This window comes from Mustela lutreola, chromosome 7 (genome assembly GCF_030435805.1).
Source record: "Mustela lutreola isolate mMusLut2 chromosome 7, mMusLut2.pri, whole genome shotgun sequence".
NCBI lineage: Eukaryota > Metazoa > Chordata > Mammalia > Carnivora > Mustelidae > Mustela > Mustela lutreola.
Genome location: NC_081296.1, coordinates 23,675,798 through 23,702,123, shown reverse-complemented (window position 1 = coordinate 23,702,123; position 26,326 = coordinate 23,675,798). Strand labels below are relative to the sequence as shown.

The window sequence follows — 26,326 nt, the reverse complement described above, 5'->3', positions numbered from 1 at the left end:
GGGCTCCAAAGCACATGAACTTTTCATTATACTCAAGTCAGCCCTCTTTGCACCTATTTTCAGGACCTCAGCTCCCTACTGTCCCAGAACATCACTTCATATATTTTTTTAACCTGATTTAAAGAAAGAAAACACTTATATTGGCTTTAGAAGAAACAAATATTTGTTATTTCCATAAGTAGAAAACCAGCATCGTTTGCTACTCACTGTAAATGGGAGGTAATTATAAAAGTGAACTGGCAGCTGTCAATGACAGATCCTCTGGCCACACCTGGAAGGCAGGAGCTTTGGCCATCCTGAAAACAGCCGCCCTTTAACAACGCAGCCTTTACCCTGAGCCTGCTTGCTCCCTCCAGCGTTCCCCACTGACAGACAAGCAAACAGGCAATCTTGACCTTCATACTATATACACGAGGTTCTCCTAACCTGAGGTCCAAGAACGGGCTTAGAGGTGAGGTTTCCCCCACCATGGGATGCTTCTTTTCATGCTGCTTGATCTATGTGAACACTTTCCTGGGTTGAGGGTCCAAGGCCCTCTTCTGAGTCTTGAAAGGGTCCATTACACAAAGGAGATTAGGAACTGCTGCTGAAACGGAATGCTTCCGATCTTGATTTTCTCCTTAGCTTGTATCACCTGACTCTCCCTTTTGGCTAATTTCTCCAAAAGCCCTTTCAGGTGTGGTTTGGTGTTATTCATTTTTCCCATACGGGCTTCAGGACTTATTTTGAAAGGGCATTTTGCCTGTGTTTCCATGAGAGCCCCCTGGAAGGGTACAAGGCACCAGAGGGAGGTCTGGGCTATAAATGAATCACGACATGAAATACCCTCTCCTGGCAAACAGCTGCTCTGTGAATAGTCTGTACCTTTGGTCTGCACCATGTATTAAGTTGGAGCATTTCCCTATAGTTCCCCTTTTTCTTTAAAAAAATTATCAATGGCTCAATAAGTCAATGGATGGCAGATGGTGAGAGTAGGGTTTCTCACTGTTGGAGTGGGAACAAGGGGAGAAAGTTAGAATGAGCCATGTGCTAATGGGTTAGAGCTGGGGGCTGCGTATGAGCCTCTGGCCTGAGTTTATATTTACTTTAATGTACATACAGATATGTGTAAATACACATTAGTATACACACGTTTCCTTGTTCTGCCAGCTAAGAAGTCTTAGAGGTAACAAGCATGTCTAGCACCCAGATGTTGGTTTCTAATAGAATTCTCCATTAGAAGGAATGAGAGCTCTTGGGAAAATGACTGATTCTAGGATTGGGGCAGGAGATTCATAAGATAAACCTGGAATATCTTACAATGCCAGAAAATAAGGAAGACTGGGGAGAAAGACCCCTGAGAACAAAAAAACCTGAATGATGGGGGATATGGCAAAGGGACCGAGGGGATATATCAAAGGAGTTCCCAACAGCCAAAGCTGGAACAAGTTGAACAAAACCAAGTGGTATTGGATTATAACCCCAAATATGAAAAACATATATGAGTCTATACTGAAAGAAATAATGATTCAGGGGGGCGCCTGGGTGGCTCAGTGGGTTAAGTCTTTGCCTTCAGCTCAGGTCATGATCCCAGGGTCCTGGGATCGAACCCCACATCGGGCTCTCTGCTGAGCAGGGAGCCTGCTTCCCTTCCTCTCTCTCTGCCTGCCTCTCTGCCTGCTTGTGATCTCTGTCTGTCAAATAAATAAATAAAATCTTAAAAAAAAAAGAAATAATGATTCAGGAAATAAATAAATGGGGAGAACAGACAAATCCCCCCATGCAGTAGAACTCCCAACAACTTATGCAGATACGTCACCCTAAAGTGGGAGGATAACTCCTTCCTCCATAAGCATAGTGATTTTCTTTCAAAGAGGATAGTATGGAACTAGTATCCAAAATCTATAAAGAACTTATCAAACTCAACACCCAAGGAACAAAGAATCCAATCAAGAAATGGACAGAAGACATGAACAGACATTTCTGCAAAGAAGACATCCAGATGGCCCACAGACCCATGAAAAAGTGCTCCACATCACTGGGCATCAGGGAAACACGAATCAAAACCACAATGAGATATCACCTCACACCAGTAAGAATGGAAATGACAGATGTTGGCGAGGGTGTGGAGAAAGGGGGGCCCTCCTACACTGTTGGTGGGCATGCAAGCTGGTGCAGTCACTCTGGAAAACAGTATGGAGGTTCCTCAAAAAGTTGAAAATAGAGTTACCTTATGACCCAGCAATCACACTACTGGGTATTTACCTAAAGATGCAAATGTAGTGATCCAAAGGGGCACGTGCACCCGAATGTTTATAGCAGCAATGCCCACAATAGCCAAACTATGGAAAGAGTCAAGATGTCCACTGACAGATGAATGGATAAAGAAGATGTGGTATATATCTACCATGGAATACTATGCAGCCATCAAAAACTGAAATCTTGCCATTTGCAACGACTTGGATGGAACTAGAGGGTATTATGCTGAGCAAAATAAGTCAATCAGAGAAAGACAATTATTTTATGATCTCTCTGATATGAGGAATTTGAGAGGCAGGGTGGGGAGTTGTGGAGGGTAGGGACGGAAAAAATGAAACAAGATGGGATCGGGGAGGGGAGACAATCCGTAAGAGACTCTTAATCTCATGAAACTAACTGAGGGCTGCTAGGGTGGAAAGAGATAGGGTGGTGGGGTGATGGACATTTGGGAGGGTATGTGCTATGGTGAGTGCTGTGAAGTGTGTAAGCCTCATGATTCACAGACCTGTACTCCTGGGGCTAATAATACATTATATGTTATTTAAAAAAAATATGATGGGGGCGCCTGGGTGACTCAGTGGGTTAGGGCCTCTGCCTTCGGCTCAGGTCATGATGCCGGGGTCCTGGGATTGAGCCCCACGTTGGGCTCTCTGCTCAGTGGGGAGCCTGCTTCCTCCTCTCTCTCTCTGCCTGCTTCTCTGCCTACTTGTGATCTCTGTCAAATAAATAAATAAAAATCTTTTAAAAAATGATGGTTTGATAATATAAAGGATGGATACATGAATAACCTGATGAAACAAGTACAATAAAAGTATTAATTGTAGAATCTAGGTTGTATATTGTTGCATGTGAGATCACTACAATTTCTTTCAACTTTTTCTATATTTGAACATTTTCATAATAAAATGTTAGAAAAAGCAAAAAAAAAAAAAAAAGAGGATATTATGGAGAGAGAGGGGGAAAGTAGAAAATCTGTATCAGTAGAGAGTCAGTGGAACAATCTGATAAACATGACCTCAGCCGGGTGGTCACGGGCGACATCACCAGGGATAAGTCAGTATGTATCCTTGATAAGATTTGAGGAGAATAGCTCTTTCCCTACATGGTTTTTGCCTCCAAAACACGAGTCCAATCTAATAATGAGAAAAAAACCACCAAATTCCAGTTGAGAGACATTCTATAGAATATCTGAGCCGTACTTCTCAAAGCTATCAAGGTCATCAGAAACAAGGGAAGTCTAAGAAGCTATCAAGACCAAGAGAAGTCCAAGGACCTATGATAACTAAATGTGATGTGGGACCCTTGATGGAATGCCGAACAGGAAATAGACATTAGGGGAAAACTGAGAAAATCTAAATAAAGTATGGACTTCAGTGAATCATAATAATATGTCAATATTGGCTCATTAATTGTGACAAATGTATCTTATTAACATAAGATGTTAATAATAGAGGAAACTGGGCTTGGGGTATACAGGAAATCTCTGTGCTATCTCTGCATTAATCTTATATCTAAAACTGTTCTAAAATAAAAATAATTATTTAAAAAAAGACAAAAAATTGGGGCAACTTGGTTGCTCACTGGATTAAGCCTCTGCCTTTGGCTCAGGTCATGATCTCAGGGTCCTGGGATGGAGCCCCACATCGGGCTCTCTGCTCAGCAGGGAGCCTGCTTCCTCCTCTCTCTCTGCCTGCCTCTCCGCCTACTTGTGATCTCTGTCTGTCAAATAAATAAATAAAATCTTTTTAAAAAGGACAAAAATTATAAAATAGCTCAAACATACAGAAAAGTACAGAAAAGAATTGAACAGACACACATGTACCCATTTTCCAAGTTGAAAAGACACTAATATTTTGCTGTTTCAAATTTCTTTCATCTTTTCAAGAAGCAAAGTACTACCAATACAGTTAAAATAATTCTATTCCTTTCTTCTCCTTTCATTCTCAGAGATACTGTCTAAAGTTGTTGTTTATTAATTCCATGCGTGTTTTATATTTACAATACATATTTATATTTCTATTAACAGTGTATACTATTGTTTTGTATTAATGATTACATAAACAGTAACATGGAGTTATGTAACTTTTGTAAATTGCTCTTTTACACAATATTAGCTGTTAAATTTATCTCTGTTGATTCACTTAGATTTAGATCATTGATCTTAACCTCTGTATAGTATCTTATTGTATGAATAATACACCATTATTCATCCTTCCACTGAGGGACAATTAGATTGTTTCTAGTTTTTTATGATTGAAAGCAATGTTCCAATTAACATTCTCATATGTGTCTTCTGGTGTAAATGTCAAGAGATTTTAGGGTCTACTTCTTATCAATAGAATTGCTGGGTTGTGGGATAGATACATCTTTAAGCTTATGGATATTGCCACATTGCTCTCCAAAATGGATTCACTAATTTATTTTCCAAGGAACAGTGAACAAAAATCCAATTCCCCCATTCATCCCTGTGAACAGTTGGTATTGTTCAATTCTTAATTCAGCCAACCAGGTTACAGAATATATTTTTCATGCTTATTGGCTATTCTGGTTTATTCTGTGAATTTCCTGTTTATAGCTATTGCCATTTTTGTATTGTGTTGCTTATAAGTTTCTTACTGAACACATAGTTAACTTGTTACAAAGATAGCAACAGGTTCTCAGGTATCTTAACCCAGTGATTACTGGAACAGGATCATAGAGTCTCACAGAATCTAGGTGCACACGTCCTCCCAGCTCTGCACTCAGTGACCTCATATCCGTACCTTAAATCAGCCAAGGGGGAAGAATTGCACAGAGGAAATTGACTAGCTCTACAAAACAGGCCCCCCCTCCCCCAACCTTATGTCAAACATCTGACAATAGCATGCTAACACACCACTATCTTAACCTTCTTCTAGGCCATACCTGGCTTGGACCTTACGCAGATGGACCTCTGAAAAGTATATTTCTGTAGAGACAGCTGTGGGCATGAAGGCTGGAGATGAGCATCTCTGCTAACTCACATAATAGCAAAAATGGAAATCTCCCACAGTCTGGCTGGTTTGAAAGCAATCCCCAACCTCCTAACTTGACTTTTCAGTGTGTTGAACCTGGGCCTTGGACCTCTTTCGGGAGCTATTGCAACAGGATTTCTGTAATATAAGATACATTCAGTGTCATATTAAATTATTACACCTTCAAATTTGAAGCTCAACCCTATTCATTTAAAGCAAAGCTAGGCTCCTTCAGTGGTCATCAGACACAATGATCCAAACATAGAAACATAATTTAAATATCCAGAGACCTCAGAGGTCACCTGTCATTCTCGTCTAGGACAATTTCCCCAGCAGGCATGGATCCAGTCTCTATATGAACATCCTGATAATACAGAGTTCTTTCCCATCCAAGGCAGTGCTCCAAGCAGAGGGAAGTTGCAAGAAAATGCTGGTTGTTTGTCTCTATTGAAAAGGAAGAATCATTCTCCAAAAGAACTGAAATCTGTTTTCCTTCCCGGTAGTCTAGGTCTGCACATTGGATTTACCTGGGTCAAGTCTAATAATCATTTTCCTGTTATATAAAACCAGAAGTCATATAAGACTTATTTTAATGTCTATATGTCTTAATCATCTCTCATGGGATAGAGCAACTAGCCCTTTCTTACTCCTGCCCCTGTGTCAGTCTTCAGGTCTATTGTTGATCAGTGGTCCTCCAAAGACAAATGTAAACAACTTGATTTCTCCTGAGATGGTCCCCACACTGCTGAGCACAGTCATCTGCATAACTTTAAGATCTTACTTATTTGCAGTGTGTCCTTGAGGCCAGAAGCAGAATTTGCTGCTAAGTAAGGAGCCAGATAACCTTGATGTTGTTTACAAAAACAAACAAAAAAACAAAAAAAAACCCCAAAACACACACAAAAAAAACACAACAACAACAACAACAACAACAACAAAACCCCGAAACAAATGAACAAAAACAAAACAAAGCAAAAACCTGAAGAAATGTACAAATATATCTTATAAAATGAGGTTTTCACTGGAACCTAATATCCCAAAAAGGACATTCTGCAGCAACATTTCCTGTTATCATCTGGGAAATATTCCTTTTGTGAATCACCTCTGGGCACTTGTACCTGCCATGGTGATGTATCTGTTTGTCTCTCCATACCTTATTCTTAGAAGAATATTTATGAGAATTTTGAAGTGCTAAAAAAATGTGTTCTATTCTAAGAAACTCTAACGTGTGTGGGGGCACCTGGATGGCTCAGAACAGAGGACTCTCGATTTCAGCTCAGGTCATAATCTCAGGGTCCTGGCATCCTTGGCACCAGGCTCTGTGCTCAGTGTGTGGAGTCTGCTTGAGATTCTCTCTCCTTCTGCTCCCCCCTCCTCTTATAAACAAATGAATAAAATCTTTACCCCCCCCCCCAAAAGAAAGAAACTCTAATGTGTGAAAAATATGCCTTAATAAAGCAAATTAGAAAACAATTCTTCCCTGAGTCTGGCTTTTCTTGCCTATGCATTGATTTATCAACTATTCATTACTTTGCAGAGAAAGCAAGGGTAAGCGACACAAAGTTAAAGTGTAAGATACCACACAGTTAAAGTAGAGTGATACCAAGACACACTTTCAATTAAAAGCCAAAGGGAGATATCATGGCACTGCAGAAGCAAAAGATCTATTCCCACATGATCCTTTCACAAAGGAGAAAACACAGAGGCTAAGCCATAGGTACAATCACAGAGCACTAGAGAGTAGGGCCGGGCAGACAGAGAAGCTTTTCTCCTCCTGGCATGCTACTGATAAAACATCTCAGAGCTCGTGGCATTAATCAGAAGGAACAGAAATTTTGATTTAGTCCTACTTTTCAGGTACTTCCATGATGCATTTCAAAACCAAAGGAGCATCTTTTATGTTCTCTGCCAGGCAGGGAGTCTTCCTACAGGTATGTGTTAATTAACTGGAAGAGTAAAGATGGTGCATCCATTTCAGAGACCAACCCCAGCAAATGACAGGTGAAAAAGATGGGGCCATTACAGTGCTCCTGGTGCTGCTGGAAAATATTTCCGAGACTACCACCTGGGGAATTGAACATGTCTACCATCAGCTTGGGGATAGCTCAGTGCCAGTCTGTAGAAGGGTATGCTTGGGGTGCTGGTGCAGGGACAGAAACCTTCCAGCTTCTACCTTGAATCTATGGTGATTCCAAGGATGCCTATCACGCCTGGCATAGGAACTTCCCTTATTGATATTCTACCAAAATGTGTTTCTGGACATTGTCAGAAAAAGATGTCCCAGCTGTCTCTGTCCAAATTCTTTCTGAAACCTCCACATTGCTTTTAAAGTATCATGGAGGAGTGTAGCATTTATGGCCCTGTGAGCTGACTATCTGTGCAAATCTAAAATAGAAAACCTCAAGTTGAGTGTAGACAGATTTCAAAGGGACTGGGACTCACATTGCCTTGGCCGTGCAGGGCAAGTAGAAGCAAGTAGAGATCACTAGTATCTTTCCTGCCCCTGAATTGCTTTGTGGAGACCCTTTATTTTGCCTACATAGGGACCTTACGCAGATGGACCTCTGAAAAGTATATTTCTGTAGAGACAGCTGTGGGCATGAAGGCTGGAGATGAGCATCTCTGCTAACTCACATAATAGCAAAAATGGAAATTATTGTGCAAAATTTTTTTAGAACAGCTACAAAATTTCTAAATTGTACAATATATTCCTTAAAACTTTTAAAATTCTGATATAATTGCACACAATGAAATGCAACCATCTTAAGGTTATAGTCTGGTGTCTTTTTTTTTTTTTTTTAAAGATTTTATTTATTTATTTGACAGAGAGGGACCACAAGTAGGCGGAGAGGCAGGCAGAGAGAGAGAGAGGGGGAAGCAGGCTCCCTGCTGAGCAGAGAGCCCGACTCAGGACTCGATCCCAGGACCCTGAGACCATGACCTGAGCCGAAGGCAGCGGCTTAACCCACTGAGCTACCCAGGTGTCCCTGTCTGGTCTCTTTTTGATGAACGCATGCTCTATCATGGCCAATACCCCAGTCAAGACACAGAGCATTGCCAGAACCTTCCAAAGTTCTTTATGCATCTTCCTTATCATCTACAACCCTGCTGCCTCCCACTGAAGGCAACTATGATTCTGATTTTTTATCTCATAGATCAGTTTTGCCTGCTGTTGAACTTATCTGAACTAATGCGGTAGGTAGTCTTCTGTGCCTGGCTTATGAATTATGCTTTTGAAGCTCATCTGTGTTTTTGTATGTATTAAGAATTTGTTCCTTTTGATTGTTAAGCAATATTGGATTGAATGGATGTATCATGATATGTTTATCCATTCTCCTTTGATGTACTTTTGGGTTGTTTCCAGTTTGTTGCTATTACGAATAAAGTAGCCACCAACATTCCCATAGAGGTCTTTTACCTAGTTACCCGTGAGCTCTTCTACATTTTTTATTTCAAGACTTGTTTTTGTCCTGAATTGCACTGATAGGTTATAGGTAAACATTCTTTTGAAAAATATACTTAAGGATAAGACCTTGATTAACTAGATCATTTTAATGGTTCTTTAATTCTTCTGAGTTGTTTTTACAAACAACTTGGAATTTGAAAGAGTCATATTGGAAAACTGGGATGATCTCTTTTGTGATTCCCGTATTTTTATCATCTTCTTTCGTATTTTATACATACAAAAATATGTGTAATATATGTGTTAGTTATAAAGCATAATTATAAAGTGGAAATTTGCAAATTTACCACCCAATCTGAGAATGAACATAGTTCTGAGAACATTGCATGTGCCTATGAGGTTTCCCCCACTCCGTCCTACAGGTAACCAGGATCCTATGTTTTGTGTTCTTTATTAATCCTCTTGCCAAAATAAAAGTAAAACAAAACAAAAATACTTTACTGTGTAATTATTCTACTTAAAAAATTGCCGCATGTTTTTTGTTGTCCTTTTAAGAGCTTTATCAAAATGTTGTCATGTGCTATTTTTCAAAACTTGCATTCTTTTTTTAATTAAAAATTGTGTTTCAAAGTTTTGCCCATGTGTGTGTGGCTGTAGTTTATTCACTTTTGCTTTGAATGACTTTCCTTTCTGGAAATATACCACACTGTATTGTATACTTAGAATACTTATCAATTGTCATCTGTGCTGTTTCTCACATTTTCACTTGGTACATATTGCATTTTGGGGGCATCTGGTACATTGAGCAGAATATTTTGAAATAAACTTTTCAAGTAAACAGTTTTTAAAAAGTGAAAGTGAGCAACCAGTTTCATTTCCAAATGAAGGGAAATTTATAAGACACCTGGGGAAAATTGCATAAAACAAAATGTGCAATGCATTGTTGGTGCTATTATAAAGCAGACTCCAATTAATGTTTTACTACATGATTTTATTTCCAAGGTTGAAAAAATAAGTTTGACTTTGATATGCAGGATGTAATCCTTGAAGAAAACACAAATCACCTTGTTTGTCTAGGTGAGCAAGTTAGAGCTGAAAAGCAATCTAAATTTTCATTCTCTTTTCAATATTAAGCTCTATAATAGTAAGCATCTAACTTCACTGTCTAACTTAATCTTATTTATTTCATATTACTTTAGGAAAACACAAACATTTAAAAAATTCACAAATGAAAAATCATTTTGGTTAAAAAAGATCTACAATATAAATAATCTTACATTTCTCTTTATTCCATAAACCTCCTTATGTTCTCAGGGACAACTCGATGGGCATTTTTATTACTAACCTTGGAATATATTCTGTAGTAAAGCTGCTTATATTAGCATTCACCTTTTAAAAATCGGCTCTAAACTTTTGTCTTAATTTACAAGTATGTATTAAAAATTCTGAACACTAAATATGATGAGAATGTAATTTTGCTATTCCTTTACATTTAGCTGCAGAAGGGATCTGTAGGCATCAAGATCAAGCTCATGCAGGGAACTCGCTGAAAAAATATTTTAAAAATTAGTAACCTAAATTTTAATTATTCACATATAGTACCTTATTTTTAAATGATACATGCTAAATTGAGTTTCTTTTCAAAGATTCTAATATGTTTCTTCCTTTGCTAATGTCCAGAAACATCTACAACTGGAACATTGTATTTGAAAATTAAGCTGAATTCCAGTTAAACACAAACAAATCCCATATGAATGACTCTCTTAACTAAAAAAGAAAAAAAAAAAAGATTTATTTCCCTTCTATACACTGACTCACTGAATTGAGCTAAAAATTTCCAAGGGGAAAAATGATCTAGGAAATAAATATAGGGAGGGAAAGGGCTGGGTTTCCACCGTGATAGCTTCTGACTTGTTTTCAGTTCTTAATTAAAAAAATTATTTACGAACGATGGGATGCATAATGTAACGCGGAAATCTTTTACAATTAGAGTAAAAAAAGAAACCTACCTTTCCTTTAGAACAGTTCCCCTCTTACCAGACAGCCTGATTGTTTATGAGACAAACACTTGCACTCGATCTAGACATTCAGAACTCTTTTATTAGCCATCTTCTTTTTTATTTATTATTGACACCAATTAGCCTGAGTCATGAAACCGGACCACATTACAGACGACACGTGGTCCAATCACTATTTTTAAAAGTCCACGTATTTAAAACTCCTTTCTCCAGCCATTGCTGGGCTGTTTCTCCTTTGAGAACCTGGTCTCCGCAGCATTTACTCATTAGATGGCAGTCCTAGGGCAGTCTCGCTTTGGGGAAACCGCTCCTCGGTCACATTCAAGAAAACCACCAAGGAGACCTGGAATTGGTGCTGGTTTCTAGTCACTTACGTAGCAAACGAAACTGAGAGACGTGCTCGGGAGGACACCGGGCAGGTACGGATGGGTTTCCGCAGTGACCACTGGTCGCGGGTGTGTGCGGCACGTTCCGGGATGCAGACACCAGCCTGCAGACCCGTACAAGACCCGGCCCCGGCCCCCTACCCAATCCTCAGGAGCCCTTCGGACACGCCCCCCCTTCACCCCCCCAGCCTCAGCCTCCCTCGCCCAGCAGCCCAGCACTGTGCACGCGCTTCGGCCGCTCCCCGCAGCCGCCCACGTGGTGGGGCCCCGAGCCTCGTGAGGCCGCGAGGAGCGCCCAGGGCGGGCCGCGGGTCGTGGAGGCCCGGTCAGAGCGACCCAGCCTGGCAAGCCCCCTGCCCGGGCCCCCACATTTCCTCTCCCGGAGGGAGGCGACACTCCGTCCGCCGGCCTTCCCCGGCGCCAGCCGCGCCCCCTGGCGGCCGCCGCGGGGACGCGCCCTGGGCACGCGGGGCAGCCTGTCTGGGCCCCCCTTCCCCGGCTCGCGGCCCGCGGCGGGCGGCGGGCGGTCTCCCCCTCGCGCCCCTGAGCCAAGCCACGCGGGCCGCGCCCTTCCCTTTCAGCTCCTCGCAAGCCCCAGAACTCCGGGCTCCCTGGTCGCGAGGCCGCGGCCGTCCCAGCCTTGCGTGAAAGTGCCCGCCTTAGTAGCTTGGGGGTCTCCTTTCTCCCAGGTGTGCCCCTCCCGCCACATTCGGGTTTTCCAGCACGCTGAGAAAAAAATGCCGCATGCACGCACTTCGCACTTATTTATTTATTTTGCAACAGCTGCAAGAAACAATGAAGCTTTTCAAGAACCGAGGAAACGAGCTTTCCAGCCGTGCTGTTGTTTTTCAATGAACCTCTCCGGCCCCGCACAGCCCGCTCACCCCGCCCCCTCCGCCCTCACCCCCTCCTCCCCGCTCTTCCCCTCTCTTCCCCTCTCCTCCCCTCTCCTCCCCAGCCTGCTCCTCCGCCGAGCCCCGGGCCGGCGCCGGGGGCATTGTTTTTGGAGTCTTGCGGGAGGGGAGGGCGCGTGCAGGGTGGCCGGCGCAGTGCGGGTGGGGGCGAGAGCGTGTGGGCGCGCGCGCGCGTGTGCCGGCGCGGGCGGGGGGCGGGGGCGGTGCCTCGCAGCCTCGCACCCCACGCCCGGGCTCCGCTCCGCACGTCCCTGGAATCCCGGGCTCCGTCTCTTGGCGCGCGCCGGCCTGGGCCGGGCCCTCGGCGCGCCGCGGCTGCGGCTGTGGCCGCTCCAGTGTGCGCGCGGGCGCGTGTGCGCGGCTCCGAGAGCTCGCGCGCGCGCGAGCCCCCAGTGTGTGGCAGCGGCGGCGGCAGCGGCGCGGTGAGGCTGAGGCTCTTGTTTACCAGCTTTAACTCTGCTGAGCGGAAAAAAAAAAAAAAAAAAAAAAAAAAGGGAAAAAACCCGAGGAGGAGCGAGCGCACCAGGCGAACTCAAGAGAGGCGAGCGAGCGAGAGGGACGCCGCCAGCGAGCCTGCCCCCGGAGCGCCCGTGCCCGGCGCTTGCAGACCCTCGGCCCCGCTCCCCGGGCCCTCCACGCCCCTCCCGCGCGAGGGGAGCTCCACGGCGCGTTGCGCGCCTCGGCTTTGACCTTCAGCGAGCCGGAGCCCCCGCGCGCGGAGCCGGCGGCGGCGGGCGGGGGCCGGGCGGGGGCCGGCGCGGAGCCCGGGAGGCGCGGCGGGAGTGCTGAGCGCGGCGCGGCCGGCCCGCCGCTTTGTGTGTGTTCTGGATTTGGGAAGGAGCTCGCGGCGGCGGCGGCGGCGGCGGCGCTGAGGGAGGAGGCGGCGGCGAGCGGAGCCCGGAGGAGGAGGAGGGGGAGCCGCTCATTCATTTTTACTCCGCATTTCTGCCCCTGGCCGGCCTCGCCCGCGACCCGGACTTCGGGGCAATCTTGCGAACTGCGTCGCGCCCTCCAGCCGCGGAGGCTCGGGTGTCGGACAGCCTCCCCCTCTGCCTGGGGTCGCGTTTGTTTTTCTTCGCCGAGACGAATTTGGGCTTTGCCCCCTTTCTGTGCAGTTTTCCCCCCCTCCTGCCTCTCTGGGTTTGAAAATGGAGGCCGACGACGCCGACAGCCCGCCCCGGCGCGCCTCGGGTTCCCGACTCCGCCGAGCCCTGGGCCGAGGCTGCCGGCGCTGAGGGGCCGCCCCGCGCCGCCGCCCGCCTGCCCCGCGCACCCGGAGGGTCCCCGGCCGGCGCCGCCTTTGGAGTATTGTTTCCGTCGCCCTGTTTTCGGAGGCGGCGAAGACTGAGTTTGAGACTTTTTCCCGTTTTCTTTTCTTTCTTGTTTCCTTTTTCTTTTCTTTCTTTTTTCTTTTTCTTTTTTTTTTTTTTTTTTTGAGAGAAGGGAATTTCGTCCCAAATAAAAGGAATGAAGTCTGGCTCCGGAGGAGGGTCCCCGACCTCGCTGTGGGGACTCCTGTTTTTCTCCGCCGCGCTCTCGCTCTGGCCGACGAGTGGAGAAAGTGAGTATGTGCCCGCCGCCCGCGGCCACTGCGGGAACTTTTCCTCCGAGGGGCTGCGCCCTTTTTGCGAAACCCGAGTTGCCATCGCCGCAGCTGTCGGGCCCCGGGGCTCGGGAGCGGCGGGGCGGGATGCGGAGGGGCTCGGCCGGAAGGTTGGAGCGGCCCCGGGGCCCCGGCTCGGCGCACCCTCGTGCGGGAAGGGCCCCGGGGGCTTTCTCTTTCGCTGTCCCGAGAGTCCTGCCCCGCGGACCGGTTGTGTCGGGCAGCGCTCGTTCCCCCGCGGCCGTGCCCGCGCTGGGATCCGTCGGGGAAGTTCGCGCCGGGCCGGGCCCCGCCACCCACACCTCACCCCCCTCCCGGCGCGCGGGCCACTCCGCACGGAAAGCTGGCCCCCGCGCGGCGCGCAGACGGCGGTGACAGCTCCCGCGGCCGCGCGGGTCTCTGGCTGCTAGGGCAGATACGGTGCCCGGGGGCGGGGATCGGGGAGCCCACCGGCCGTGGCGTTCCAGGGCGAGGCGCCCGAGGAGAGGCCCCGTAGCCCGAGGACACGTTTCCAAACCTCCCGGCGCGGCCTCGTGTCGCCAACGCGCTTGGCCCCTCTGGCGTTTGGGGATCCTGGCCTTTCCCGTCACTTTCGCCCGATCTTCCCCCTCCACCCCCCAGCTTGGGCTTCCCGCGGCTGCTGTGCTCTGGGGTTAGGGGAGCGTTCCGGCTTAGCAGCCCCCGCCCCTGGAAAGCTGCAAGGCCGGGGGCTCTACAGCAGTCAGGCTTTTCCCGGGAACGCGTCTGGGCCACTAGTTTAGAGGGTTCTGGGACTTTCTTCAACCCAGTTGCAATCCGCCTGTAAATGCCTCTCCTCCTGGCGGGGTTAGGGGGTGGTCGGGCAGCGTCCGACTGTGCAGGAGTAGGTGTGTGGTCCGAGTCGACGTGCATGTCCACACACGTGCTCGCAACGCGGGCTCTAGCTGTCGCCACACGGCCGCTTGGGGACACCTAGGCGCCTGGCCCTGGCGAGAGGTGTCGTGCGCCGCGGTTTGAGGAGCGCCAGGGTCTGCGGCAGCGGGGGCGGTGGGCGGGAGGGTGTTTTGTTTTGCGAGCGCAGAGCCCTCGCCTTGGGTTTGTGGCCAGAGTTGGGTGACTCTACCTCCCCCACATCCCGCACTCCCTTTGCACAAAGTTAATAAGCAGTATCGCTCCGCGCTCGCTATCGCTTGCAATCTGATAGCTTTTGTTTTGGTAGCGTCGGGTAGGGGTAGGGAAGCGCGAGGAGGGAGGGCGGGAGGATTTAGGGCCCCACGGTGTATGGAGGGAGGAGAGGGAGGGGGGTTCACATCCTCAAAAAACCGAAGCATACTTTACTGGCACATTCACGATGGTAGGGTAATTTGAACACGATTAAAGTTTAAATGCAGTCGGAGAACTGGGGCTGGGAACAGTGAGGGCGTGTTGGTGAGTAATGTTTGCCGAGGGTATGCAGGTGGTGCCAATTAACTTTGAAAAAAAAAAGTATCACGACTGAGCCTTGAGGAGTTGGGGGGGGGGAGAATCGGGAGGCGGCGCGGGGTGGGGGGCGATCTGGCCCCATCACAGGGGCGATTCGGAAAGACTGTTTGTGTAAACAAACCCTTCTTAAGTGTCTTGTAAGAAATGAGTTCATGATGGAGTAAGAGCAGATTTTTAAAGAATTAGTGTTTACTACACGGAGTAAGTCGCAGATTGAGGCCGGACCTTCCACAAATCTGAGCTCTCCTGCTCTTTGTTTTCTAAACTTCCAGCTCACTGGATTGGACGAAAGGTTTTCGGCTCCCTTCTAAGGATTACAGATGGTATGGGGCGGGCGGGGGGGGGGGGGGTCGGGGGGGACCACGACGACAAAAGAGGGTTTCCTAGCCTCTAAAAGTTAAAATGCAGTTTAGAAGACACAGGAGAGCCAATCCATTTTTTATGGCATACTACTGAAGTGTGTTATGCCTCTAGTTTTATTATTTAACGTTAGTAAGTTCTGAAATTCACCACGGCGGTGATGGCCTTGCTTCTTGAGGAAGGAGTCCGGCATTTTAAAATAGGATGGCTTGTTGTTTGGAGCGATCTTCATGAAAAATACTTTCTGAAAGGCAGCTCTTTCTTGAGAAAACAGGAGGAGAAGGGACATTTTTCATGATACCGAGAGACCAAAGTTTTTCTCAGGGATCCCTCCAAAATTGTTTGTTCCTGAAAAACTGACGGATCGCCAGAAGGCACCCTGACTCCTGATTTGGTTTGTGGAAGTCCTCACTCCCTGTCTGCTCCTTCCCACTGCTCTGAAGTTTTCAGGAGAAAACGATAAACTCAGTGTTAACATGTATGTGTTCTTTTTCTTTGTTAGAAAAGTGCTAGAAGACTTAATTCTGATGAAAACTACTGAATCCAATCAGAGATGGGTAGTTCTTTTGGCTCTCTAGTATAGCCATAAAAATTGGATGGGGTTGGTTCCTATTGTGTTGGCATATTTAAGGATTAGTGTTTACTCTTTGAACACTGAAACCTACAGCAGTAGGGTGATTTTCTTTTAAATTTTAGACTATTTAGGAGCTGTTGAGGCAGATGAACTTCATATGTGCTTGTATCAGTATGTGAACAGAGCATCTAAATAAGGGGTTCATGGAAGTTATGAGTGATAGATCATCTGAGGGCTTCTCCCTTCTCCTTCCTCTTCTTTTTCAAAACCCATATGCACTTCAAACATACTGTGGCCATCTCATTAAAAGGACTCAGTCATCTTTCTGCCCCAGGCAGAGCCATGTCCTATTGTCAGAGAAATATAGGTATGTGAAAGGTTGGTGTTTAAAGAAGTTGGCGTTTTATTACCAGAGGAAGAGCCCAGAATAAGAAGTTGGGAAAGAACCTAAATAGCAAATTATAGTTTAGACTCTCTAGAGGGAACTAGCAAGTAAATGGTACTTTTGAGGAGGGATGGGGTGTGGGTCAGGATTTGAAGTTTAAAAGGTTATATGTTTGATTTGTCAGAAGGATTAGAAAAATCCAGCCTTAAGTATGCTAAGGTTGACTGGAAGAACCTTAAAAACAAAGTTCTGAGTGAAAGGAGTCAGTCACAAAAGACCACATATTGTATGATTCCATTTATACGAAGTCCAGAATAAGCAAATCTGTAGAGACTGAAAGCAGATTAGTGGTTGTGAAGGGGGGTGGGGAGGAGGGAACAGGGAGTGACTGTTAATGGGTATGGGGTTTCTTTTGGGGGGGGTGATGAAAATGTTCTAAAATTAGATTGTGGTGATGGCTGTCCAACTCCAAAGGTACTAAAAACCATTGAATTGTATGCTTTAAATTAGTGACTTCTATGGCATGCGAATTACATCCCAGTAAACCTGTTGTGTTTTTTGGTAAGAGCTATGTGAAGGTTGGCAAGAATGCATTCTGTTCCTTTGAACATAGAGATTAGATTAAAATTAGTAAATTTGTCCGGCAGGTTGGTGTCTGTCTCTCCTTCATTTGTGGAGTTCTTCAGATCCATGCCTAGAAGCAAGCAGTACAACAAATTCAAGGTGGAGGTTCTGTGTTGAGCAGCAGGGATTAAACGTCACAGGAGAAATGGACAAGGGGGAAAAAAAATCTTGGTTCCACATAGCTGAAGTGAGGGATTAGGGGGTTGGATTAAAACAAGCAAACAAACAAAAACCCCAAAAAGACCAATGCCAGGGAAAGTCAGATTTGTGACAGTAAAATCCTTCACTGCATCTGAAGTGAAGTTGGTTTTTCCAAGATTAAAGTTTAGGAGCCGAGTCTGGATGGTTTTTTTTGTTATTTCCAGTTTTCTCACATGTGTTTTCTAACAAAGAAATAATAATGTATGTTTTAAGGTAGGAAAGACTTTCCACTTTCATAGATTAACTACTCTGGTAGTAAAGACTGAGGATGAATGTGGTGGTTTTTTTCTTTGATGCTCATTTTATTTTTTTTAAAGAGCTCTAGAACCTGAGCAGGAGACACCATCTTTGTAAGAGATAGCGGTGGTTGCAGGCATACAGCAATTGTTTTACATTTCAGATTTCTCATGGAACAAAAGGTTTACAAATATAGCAGAGGCATTTTTGTTTTTTAACTGTTATGCCTTTTTCCAGGTTTACCTTGGCCTTTTAACAGGAAAAGGCATAGAAAATAATTGTTGTTTACATTTGTTTTTGGTCTTTGTCTAAGACTTAGTTTACTAATAAAAATGTTTCCTGTCCTTATTGTTGCAAGATCAGGGCCCTAATGAAAATCAGCTGTATCATTTTCACTTGTTGCCTTAGAGTTTTGCCAAGGGGAGACCCCAAGGGACAGTAGCTTCCTTTCAAGTCTGGCTTCATTTGTTTCGTGAGAATGTGCTGCGAGAAGCAGCCGAATCCAGCCAGCACTTATTGGGCACCTTCTGTCTGAAAGTTGGACCCTGTGCTAGGCAGTGTGTAGGCAGATAGGACTTTGCTTTTGTCCTTGGGGCATTTTATAAGCTCCTGCATGAAACAAAGTTGCTTGGATATTCAGATCTTTTTTAGACACGACACAGGATAGGCTGTTTTCAAATCAATTGGACAGCAAACAGCATTTTAAAGGCTCTTTAAAAACATTTCTATAGGCTTCAAATATGAAGTTAACCAGTGTTGCTGAATCTTCTCAAGGCCTGTATTGTACCATTTTTGCCACCTTAACATACTACCCCTACTGCAGTGGCACAGCGGGCCATGACACAGAGGACACATTTACCCATCTTTGCTCAGCCTCTCTGCTTTTCGAGAACATTGGTTATGACAATTGTGATTAAAAGTATGGAGTGTTGCCTTTACCTTTTGCCAACACTTTAGGAGTTACAGGTGTGTACATGAATGTTGCACAGCATGTTTTGAATTGTAAGAAAGATGAAACTTACTTCAAAACCATTCTGGATTTACACATTGCTTAGCTTTCTGGAAATTATCAGGACACTTTCTAAATTGTAAGGCTTTATGATTTAAAAGAACTTGCTGTTTTTAAGGGTGTGAAGAGGTGAGAAGATTGAGGAGGCAATTAAATCTTGAAAAAAAAATTTTTTTAATCCTAAAAAGTAGAAGCCATGTTTCTCTCTGTGTTGTGATTTATTGCGATTTGTTTTCAAAACTTATTAAAAAAATATCCACGAAGGGGCATCTGTGCCTGCCAGCCACCTTGCTTTGAATAGCTTTTCTTAGCCAACCTGTGACCGGTGCTATCTGAGTCCAAGAGATTCCCTCCTCTCGATTGTGCTAAATAAATAATGGTTGCACACACGCTTGGGATATGGTTTCTAGATTTCTCTGAGATGTTCGGCAGGAAAATTTTGAACACCCTAAAGACAACAAAGTGAATAGTGAATGAAGCCCTTTGACTCCCCCCTCCCCCGGCCAACCCTTGAAAATATGGTGTTTGGCCTCAGATTATCAAGAGGAGGTTTTCCTGTTACTTGTAAAGAGATGATCTGGCTTAAACTTGGGGTGGGCGGGGTGTGGTACGTGCAACAGTCCTGATGTTTGTGCACATTGAGACTTGTTGACATTTGGGGAGCATAACTAATTTTCAGTATTTGGAAAGATTAAAACTGAGATATGTATTACCCTCCCCCTCCCACCTCCAAGAACCGGTAAAAAACTGATTTGTTCTGAGAAAAGGGCATATGTTTGGTATAAAATGATTAGTAAACAAAGGATCTTGAAAAACAAGTTAAGTTGTTATGGCGATAGATGCATATTCCCTTGGCAAGATGAAGTTTGTTTCTTTTGTTAAATTGCGATGGCCTTTTCTGGACTCAAAATAGTAACAATATCTTTGATTCTGAGACTTTTGAACTTCCGAAGACTAGATTGTTTTCAACTTTGAAAGCGTCCGTTTTACTTGTGTTGTGAAATCCCAGCTATCAGTTTTGAAGATTTCCTTACCTTTTTTTTTTTTCCCAGTTATGCCAATTTCACTTATGGCTTATGAAATTGATTCATTTCAAAATCTTAAGGAAATATTGATATTTCTTGAATTGAGAAATAGTTTTTATTCCCCTCCCTCAGCTTTTTCAGTAAAAATACACAACACTTATGGGACTCAGGTCTTTAAGTTTAGAAATTCATTCTGATACCATAAAATATTTTACATACGCTTTTCAAGGTAGAGTCAAACCATAGAAATCACTCACTGTGTTTATTTAGAACCCTAAAGAAACTAGTAAGCAAGGCTTTCATTTTCTTTTTCTTTTTTTTGCTCTGACTAGAAGAATTTTTTTTTAACTTACAGGTTGATATTCGGATCTTACTGGAACATAACAAAGTAGTTTCTTTTATGACGAGGGATGGATACCTATGATTATAGTAACTTTTAAAGTGTACTGTTGCTGTTATTTATGCCTGGGAAAAGTAAGTAGGGACGTGGGGACTGACTTTATTCTCTTTATCCTCTCTTTGGGTAGTGCTGGTGCTGGCTTACGGTGTAAGTTGCTGTGGATACGTCTGTGGAGCTGAGTGACTTTGCCCATGTAGGGTGGCTGATGGTCTTGCTGCTCATACTTTCTTATTTGAAATAGTTTGGTGGCTTAGCCTCTTGGGGATGCATGTGGCTGGTGCCGCCAAATACTGCTCTGAGAGCCATTAAATTGCTTAAATTGCTTACATTATAATAGTCTGGATTTTTAAAAAAAATATATTTAAAGACTTCAGAACTATTCTATTCCTGGTCCAGAAGGTTCTTGGTGGTGGGCAGGGGTGGGCGGGGATGGTTGAGACTTTATTCTTTTTTTTTTTTTTTTAAGATTTTATTTATTTATTTGACAGAGAGAGCACAAGTAGGCAGAGAGGCAGGCAGGCAGGGAGGGAGAAACAGGCCCCCTGCTGAGCAGAGAGCCCAGTGAGGGCTCCATCCCAGGACCCTGAGATCATGACCTGAGCTGAAGGCAGAGGCTTAACCCACTGAGCCACCCAGGCGCCTCCAAACTTGATTCTTTTCTCTCACTCCTTACTCTTTAGCCCCCTTAACAAGACAGGCATCTACTTCAGTAATAATTATATAATAAAAATGCTGTTCAAAATTGTGTGTGTGCGTGTGTTTCCATCCATCCATTCAAATTCTGACAGCTTTAAATATGTTATTGTTTCTGTCTTGTATACTCTGTATGCCTACTATCATTTTAACCTGGCACTAACTTTCTTTAAACCGGCTTTGGGATTATTTGTCAGTTTGGCAGTTCAGGTGTATGCGTACTGCTGTTTAAATTACTCTTGACATGGAAACACAAATATATTTTGACAGTCTTAAAGCATAAATGTTTTATAGAGCAGAACTTTTAAATTTTCCTGAGATATTTTGGATGCATACTTTCAGCTTGTCCTCTCTGGTAAAAATACAATCAGTGGGTGGTTTGTCTCTCTCAAACTGATCATTGGAAATACATACTTGACTAAGTAAATGAGACAGCACCAATTTGGGTTAGGCAAATTTTAGTTAATAGCTCTAGTGAATAGTTAAGGAACAGAAGTCTGATGGTAATTAGGGAGAGATGAGTTTCTGTACAACCGTTTCCCCCAAATTTGAAGTATCTGAGTGACTTTTAATAACTTCCTGGAAAAAAGTAGGAAGCCTAGAGAAAGCCAAGGTGTGAGGTCCATAAGCCACCTGGCAAACAGGTCTCTAAATCATTAGCTTTATTTAGATTGTAAAATCATCAGATGGGCTCAGATTTATCTGTGTTCTTTTGAATTTATTCTCTGCCTCTTTTTTGCCTGGGTCTTGTAATTGTGGGATAATATACAAGCTCACATACGCAGGATTTGAAGGAGAAGCACAGAGTGCCATGAAAACAAATGAACAAAGAGACCAGTGACAGAGGAAGAGCCTCTGTTCAGCGTTCCTTTGCTCTGTTGTCTGATTTCTGTGGATAATGAGTTCACGAAATACGTTAGGTCGCAACATGGTATCGTTTGGTTATAGAAAATTCATTTGGTATCATCGCTTTACATGGTTGGGAGATAGATTTGGGATTTGCTTTCTAACATGCACCTCAGTAAGATTTCCAGCAACGGATGTCGGATCGGGATGGAATGTCTAGTTAAATTTTAGTTCGACAACCCATTCTTTTCTGGGGAGACTGGTTAATTGACTGTTTCCTTTCTGCCTCACTGAGTCCCTTGAAATCATTCAGATTTGCTCCTGATTCTGGCTCCACTCTGGTCCAGGCCAGGCCTGCGTCATCTCTCTGAGGAGATGCTCAGGGGCCCTCTGAGCTGCTTTGGCCACTTTGACTCCTGGGCTCTCTCCCTGGTTTGCTGGATTGGCCAACCTCAAATCTTCTGCATGTGCCTTTTGTGGTGCTGCATTGTAGTTCAAGAATCAAGTGCAGGGCTCCTCATACTGGGCTGTGATACATCCTTAGTCAGACTCTGCTATAGGGATCCTATGTTAATTCCCAGCACTCCCCAGCACCCACGCTTCAGCTCTGTGGTTAATGAACAGTGCCATTCCCATCTCTGTGGTTTTGTTCCTGCTGTGTTCATGGTCTGGAATGTTTTTCCTTTTTTGTTGCTCTGCTATCCCCCCTCCTCCCCATACTGAAGAGTGGGAGGGGCAACTCTAGAGCACAGCGGAGTCACCTGGTCCTTGTTTCTCCTTTGCTGCCAGTTAGGTATTTGGCTCTGAACAAGTTATTTAAGTTTTTTTTCTGAGTCTCAACAGAAATGTAGACACTTAAAATAACTGGGGAGGTTTTCTCCTTTTCTCATTAAACAACAACATAAAAACATTTTCTAGTATATATGGAAACCTAAAGTCAGAAAAATTGGGGGGATGGAGTTTTTTATTTTTAGAAACCTCTAGGTTTCAGATCTCTAAAATAGGGACAGGATGGTAGCTATCTAAAGAGATTGCGAGCATGTGAGGGGGTGGGTGTAGGGAGAGGGAGAAGCAGACTTCCTACGGAGCAGGGAGCCCAACATGGGACTTGATCCCAGGACCCCGGGATCATGATTTGAGCCGAAGGCAGACACTTAACCAACTGAGCCACCCAGGCGTCCCATGGGTGTTAGCTATCTAAAGGTGGAGTTAATTTCCCCTAATACCGTTCTGTGGTTTTGATAGATCTGAGATGACGTCTTTTCATTTCTAACTCAGAGTCTGCTTCTTTCTTGAAGCTTTCCAGATTACAGTCACTTCTGTAGACCTAACTCTCCCCTTACTCCTTTTGAGTTCGTAACCACTACTGTGCTGGTTAACAGTGGCGATTTGTTTTGTCTTATACCTGAGCTGTGGTCATTGTATGAGGCTGTAGGGAGCAGGGGAGCCAGTGAGCCTGCATGAAATCTCAGCTCCTCAGTAGCTAAGATCCCAGGCCAATTCCTTAATTTTCCTGTGTCTCAGTTTTCTTGTCTGTGAAACGGTCATTTTAGTAGAACCTACTTAATTCATTTTTTATAAAAATTAAGTGACCTGCGTCAAGGACTTAGAACAGAGGCTGACATGTACTCAGCCCCTCAAACTTCACCTTGTTACTGCTCTTTTGGATGGGACATTCTTAAACACAGGTGTTGTTTGGATAGTGCCGGAAATATAGGACATACTAGATACTGGACTGCCCTTGTCATTTATATGTGATGGATATAAAGCCTGACCTAGAGTAGAGGCTTAATAAATGTTCTACAATAAAACTTAATTTTGTTAAAGTGCTTGACCAGATGCATTTGGCTCATTAAAGCTCAGTGGTACGATTTTACCTTTTTTCAGCCAATGGTGCTAAACCGCTGTAGTTCACCTTTGACTTCAAGGATCTTTTCATTATGCTCCCCACCCCCCTCCCGTAATTCTGCCAGTTGTCCATTTCTACCAGTGCCTTTGAAGTGTCCCGTGTGTGTTTTGCCCACCTCACTAATGCGTAGGCGACACCTAGTGGTCAGAAAGGAAATTCAGCCTGTTTGGTGACTGATTTAAGTGAGCTGTGGCCCCAAGGGTGGAGATAGCAATGGCCTCCTCCCTCCAGACACCACCCCCATGATCCCCCATCCCTTAGATTTCGCCTTCTGGCTTGGTTCCTGGGGACCGATTGCAGGGAAATGTGGGGACTGCAGGCTTCTCTAGAAATCACTGGGATCTGGTTTTGGACTAAGATTGCTGAATGGTGTCAGCTGACTCTTTTAAGAATGAGCTACAATTAGGGTCTTCCTAAGTGATGTAAACAGTTTTGGCAGAAGTGTTGTATCTAGCGGACATTTCACAATTCAGGGTTGAAGATGTTTCTACAGGACTTTAATAAATAAAAAGTTCTAAAATATTTCTTTCACAATTAGAGGGTTAAAAAAAACACCCTACTAATGCAAGAATAAATAAAGCAAGATTTACTTCCCAGTGCGCTATTGAAATATGTGGTAACACTTTAATTATCATTCTTACAGGTGTTGCCTTGGGCAATTTTATGTCTGTTAGGATGTTCACCAGTCAGAATTCCTAATGGGGAACAGACACTTGGTCACCGGTATTAGGTCTTACATCATATATAGTTTGTTAGGTATTTTTCTGTATTTGGTTTCATGCTTTTGGGGGTATTTTCAGAATCCACTTTCTCACTTACTTAGTTGAGATGACACTTAGTGTATACGTGGTTATTCCCCCTTTACCCCTGAACATTTTAGATGTGTTTCCCCATGATTGCTTTTTATTATTTTTAATTTGGAAATCATTTCTTGGGCTCTCAGAGAGGATTGCCATGTGCCGTTGTTTCAGATGTTTCATGTTTCCAACCACTCCTTCAGCTCTTTTTCAAACAGGCTGTACACACTGAGGTCTCTTTGCCTTGGCAGGTGGAATCCCCTTTGCTTAAAACAACTATGTTACCAATTTGCCCTCTGGAAAACTTTGTGAAGCACTAGCTACAATTTCACCCTCTCTGATGGCCTGGATTGTACATGCCAGGGGGTCCCGTGAGACTGTAGCTCTGTTAGCACATGGCCCCCATACTGCTTCTCCCAGTGGCCGGGAATGGGAAAGATGGTACCTTGGTCATCTTTGAATTCCTGGAAATGGCCCAGTGCCTGGCACATAGGAAGACCTCAAACAGAAACTTCTTGGGAGGATAAACCCTCGCCCACCTCCCCTTCTCATTCACTTGGTAGTACTCTTTTACAACAAATTCATCGTCATCTTTTCATTATAGCTCTGCCAACAGAGACATTTTATCATGCTAGTCCTTACTATGTAGAACTTGAAAGCAATGAAATTATCTTTAAACTTATTCTTTCAGGGCACCTGGATGGCTCAGTCAGTTGAGCATCCAACTCTTGGTTTCATGATCTCAGGGGGGTGAGATCAAGCCCCACATCAGGCTCTGCGCTCAGCACAGAGTCTGCTTGAGATTGGCTCTCCCCTTCCCTCCTGCTCGCTCACTTTCTCTCTCAAATAAAAATAACTAAATCTTAAAAAAATAAAATAGAATCTTTCTTTCATCAGGCTTTTTGCATACGGAGGTGAACAAAAATCTTAAAATTCCTGGAAAGGCTATTTGCAAGTCCAGCCCTGTGGCAAGGCTGCCCCATCCCTGTGGAGGGAGGCCTTGTTCCCTGAGTTCCCTGCACATAGGATTTAGTGAATCATTCATCGCCACCAGTTGCTGGTTGCGGCCACCCTGGTGGTGCTGGGTGCCTGGACTGAAGGCAGGCAGTCCAGCTGGGCTCGGCAGTATTGTGGTCCAGACCTGGCCTGATGTGGAGGACCTGGGTGGAGTCTTGGGCCGCCTCTGCAGCTGCTTGTTCTCACTATCCTGAATCACCGGGCAGGCCGGGGGCAATTCTCATGACCTTTCTAGCCTTCAGATCCCATGACACAAGGGAGAAAGAGCTGGAGTTCTTTGGAAGGTCTGGTTGGAACCAGCAGAAATACTGCGAACAGATATTTGCTTCTATTTCTTGCATTGATTTCTTGGTGAGGCCAATAAGCTTTTGCTTTGGATCCTGATAGGGATGGCAGCTGATCATAAAGGGCCCTCATCCCTCAAGGGCGCCTTCTCCTTTTGGGCTTTTGGCCAAGGCCTTTGATTGACCCCATTGTGGGACCGGTGAAGGTGCAGTCCGCTCCCTGACCCCCGGCCCCGGAAGTTTCCTTGTCTAGGATGGCGTGAAGAGGACTCCTGAAACTAATTAACACCTAAGAAATTATCCTTAACAACTTCATGCTCCCGAGGAGACCGGTGAGGCGGGATATTTCTTACGGAAAATGTAAACATAATCATTTGAACCTGGCATGTTAATTTCAAGCATACCTTGTAAAAAAAAAAAAGTGTCTTGTAAAATTGCCATATGAATGTTCAACAGGGTGAATGTGAGCTCAGCTGGACAAGCTGGTGCAGCGCCTGCCTTTCATCTGCCCGTGTCAGTGGGGTTTGTGTGTCCGGAGCACTGCCTTTGAAGCCCCGTCTCCAGACACACCTCTCTGCTTCGCTCTCTCTGATGCAGGGAGGCATCTGGGGAAGGGAGCTACGGGCGTCTGTGTTCGCCTCTGTAGCTTGGGAGGTTCGGGATGCTATGAGGATCAGCACTAACGTAGCTGAGATGCCCAGCAGAACCAGCAGCTCGAAAACATCCAACAAAGGCATGTTTTTATCTGTCATTTCCATATGCCATGGCGGCCCCCGCTGGCCTTTCTCTGGTCTCCCGAGTGCCCCAAGCACCATTACTCAAGGCTGGACCTCCTTTCCCTTCTGTCCCATCAGTTTTCGTTTGTTTGTTTGTTTGTTTGTTTTTAAAGATTTTATTTATTTGACAGAGAGAAACAGAGATCACAAGTAGGCAGAGAGAGAGGAGGAAG

The 26,326-nt window shown here is 44.8% G+C and overlaps 1 protein-coding gene across 1 annotated transcript in view; it reads left to right on the top strand.

The window, feature by feature from the left end:
• Positions 1–13,373: 13,373 nt before the first annotated feature.
• Positions 13,374–26,326, top strand: part of IGF1R (insulin like growth factor 1 receptor) — a 299,110-nt gene continuing 286,157 nt past the window's right edge. Inside the window, exon 1 of the mRNA XM_059180118.1 lies at positions 13,374–13,513. Coding sequence (XP_059036101.1) covers positions 13,420–13,513 — 94 coding nt within the window. The 5' untranslated portion in view covers positions 13,374–13,419. The remainder of the gene's footprint in view (positions 13,514–26,326) is intronic.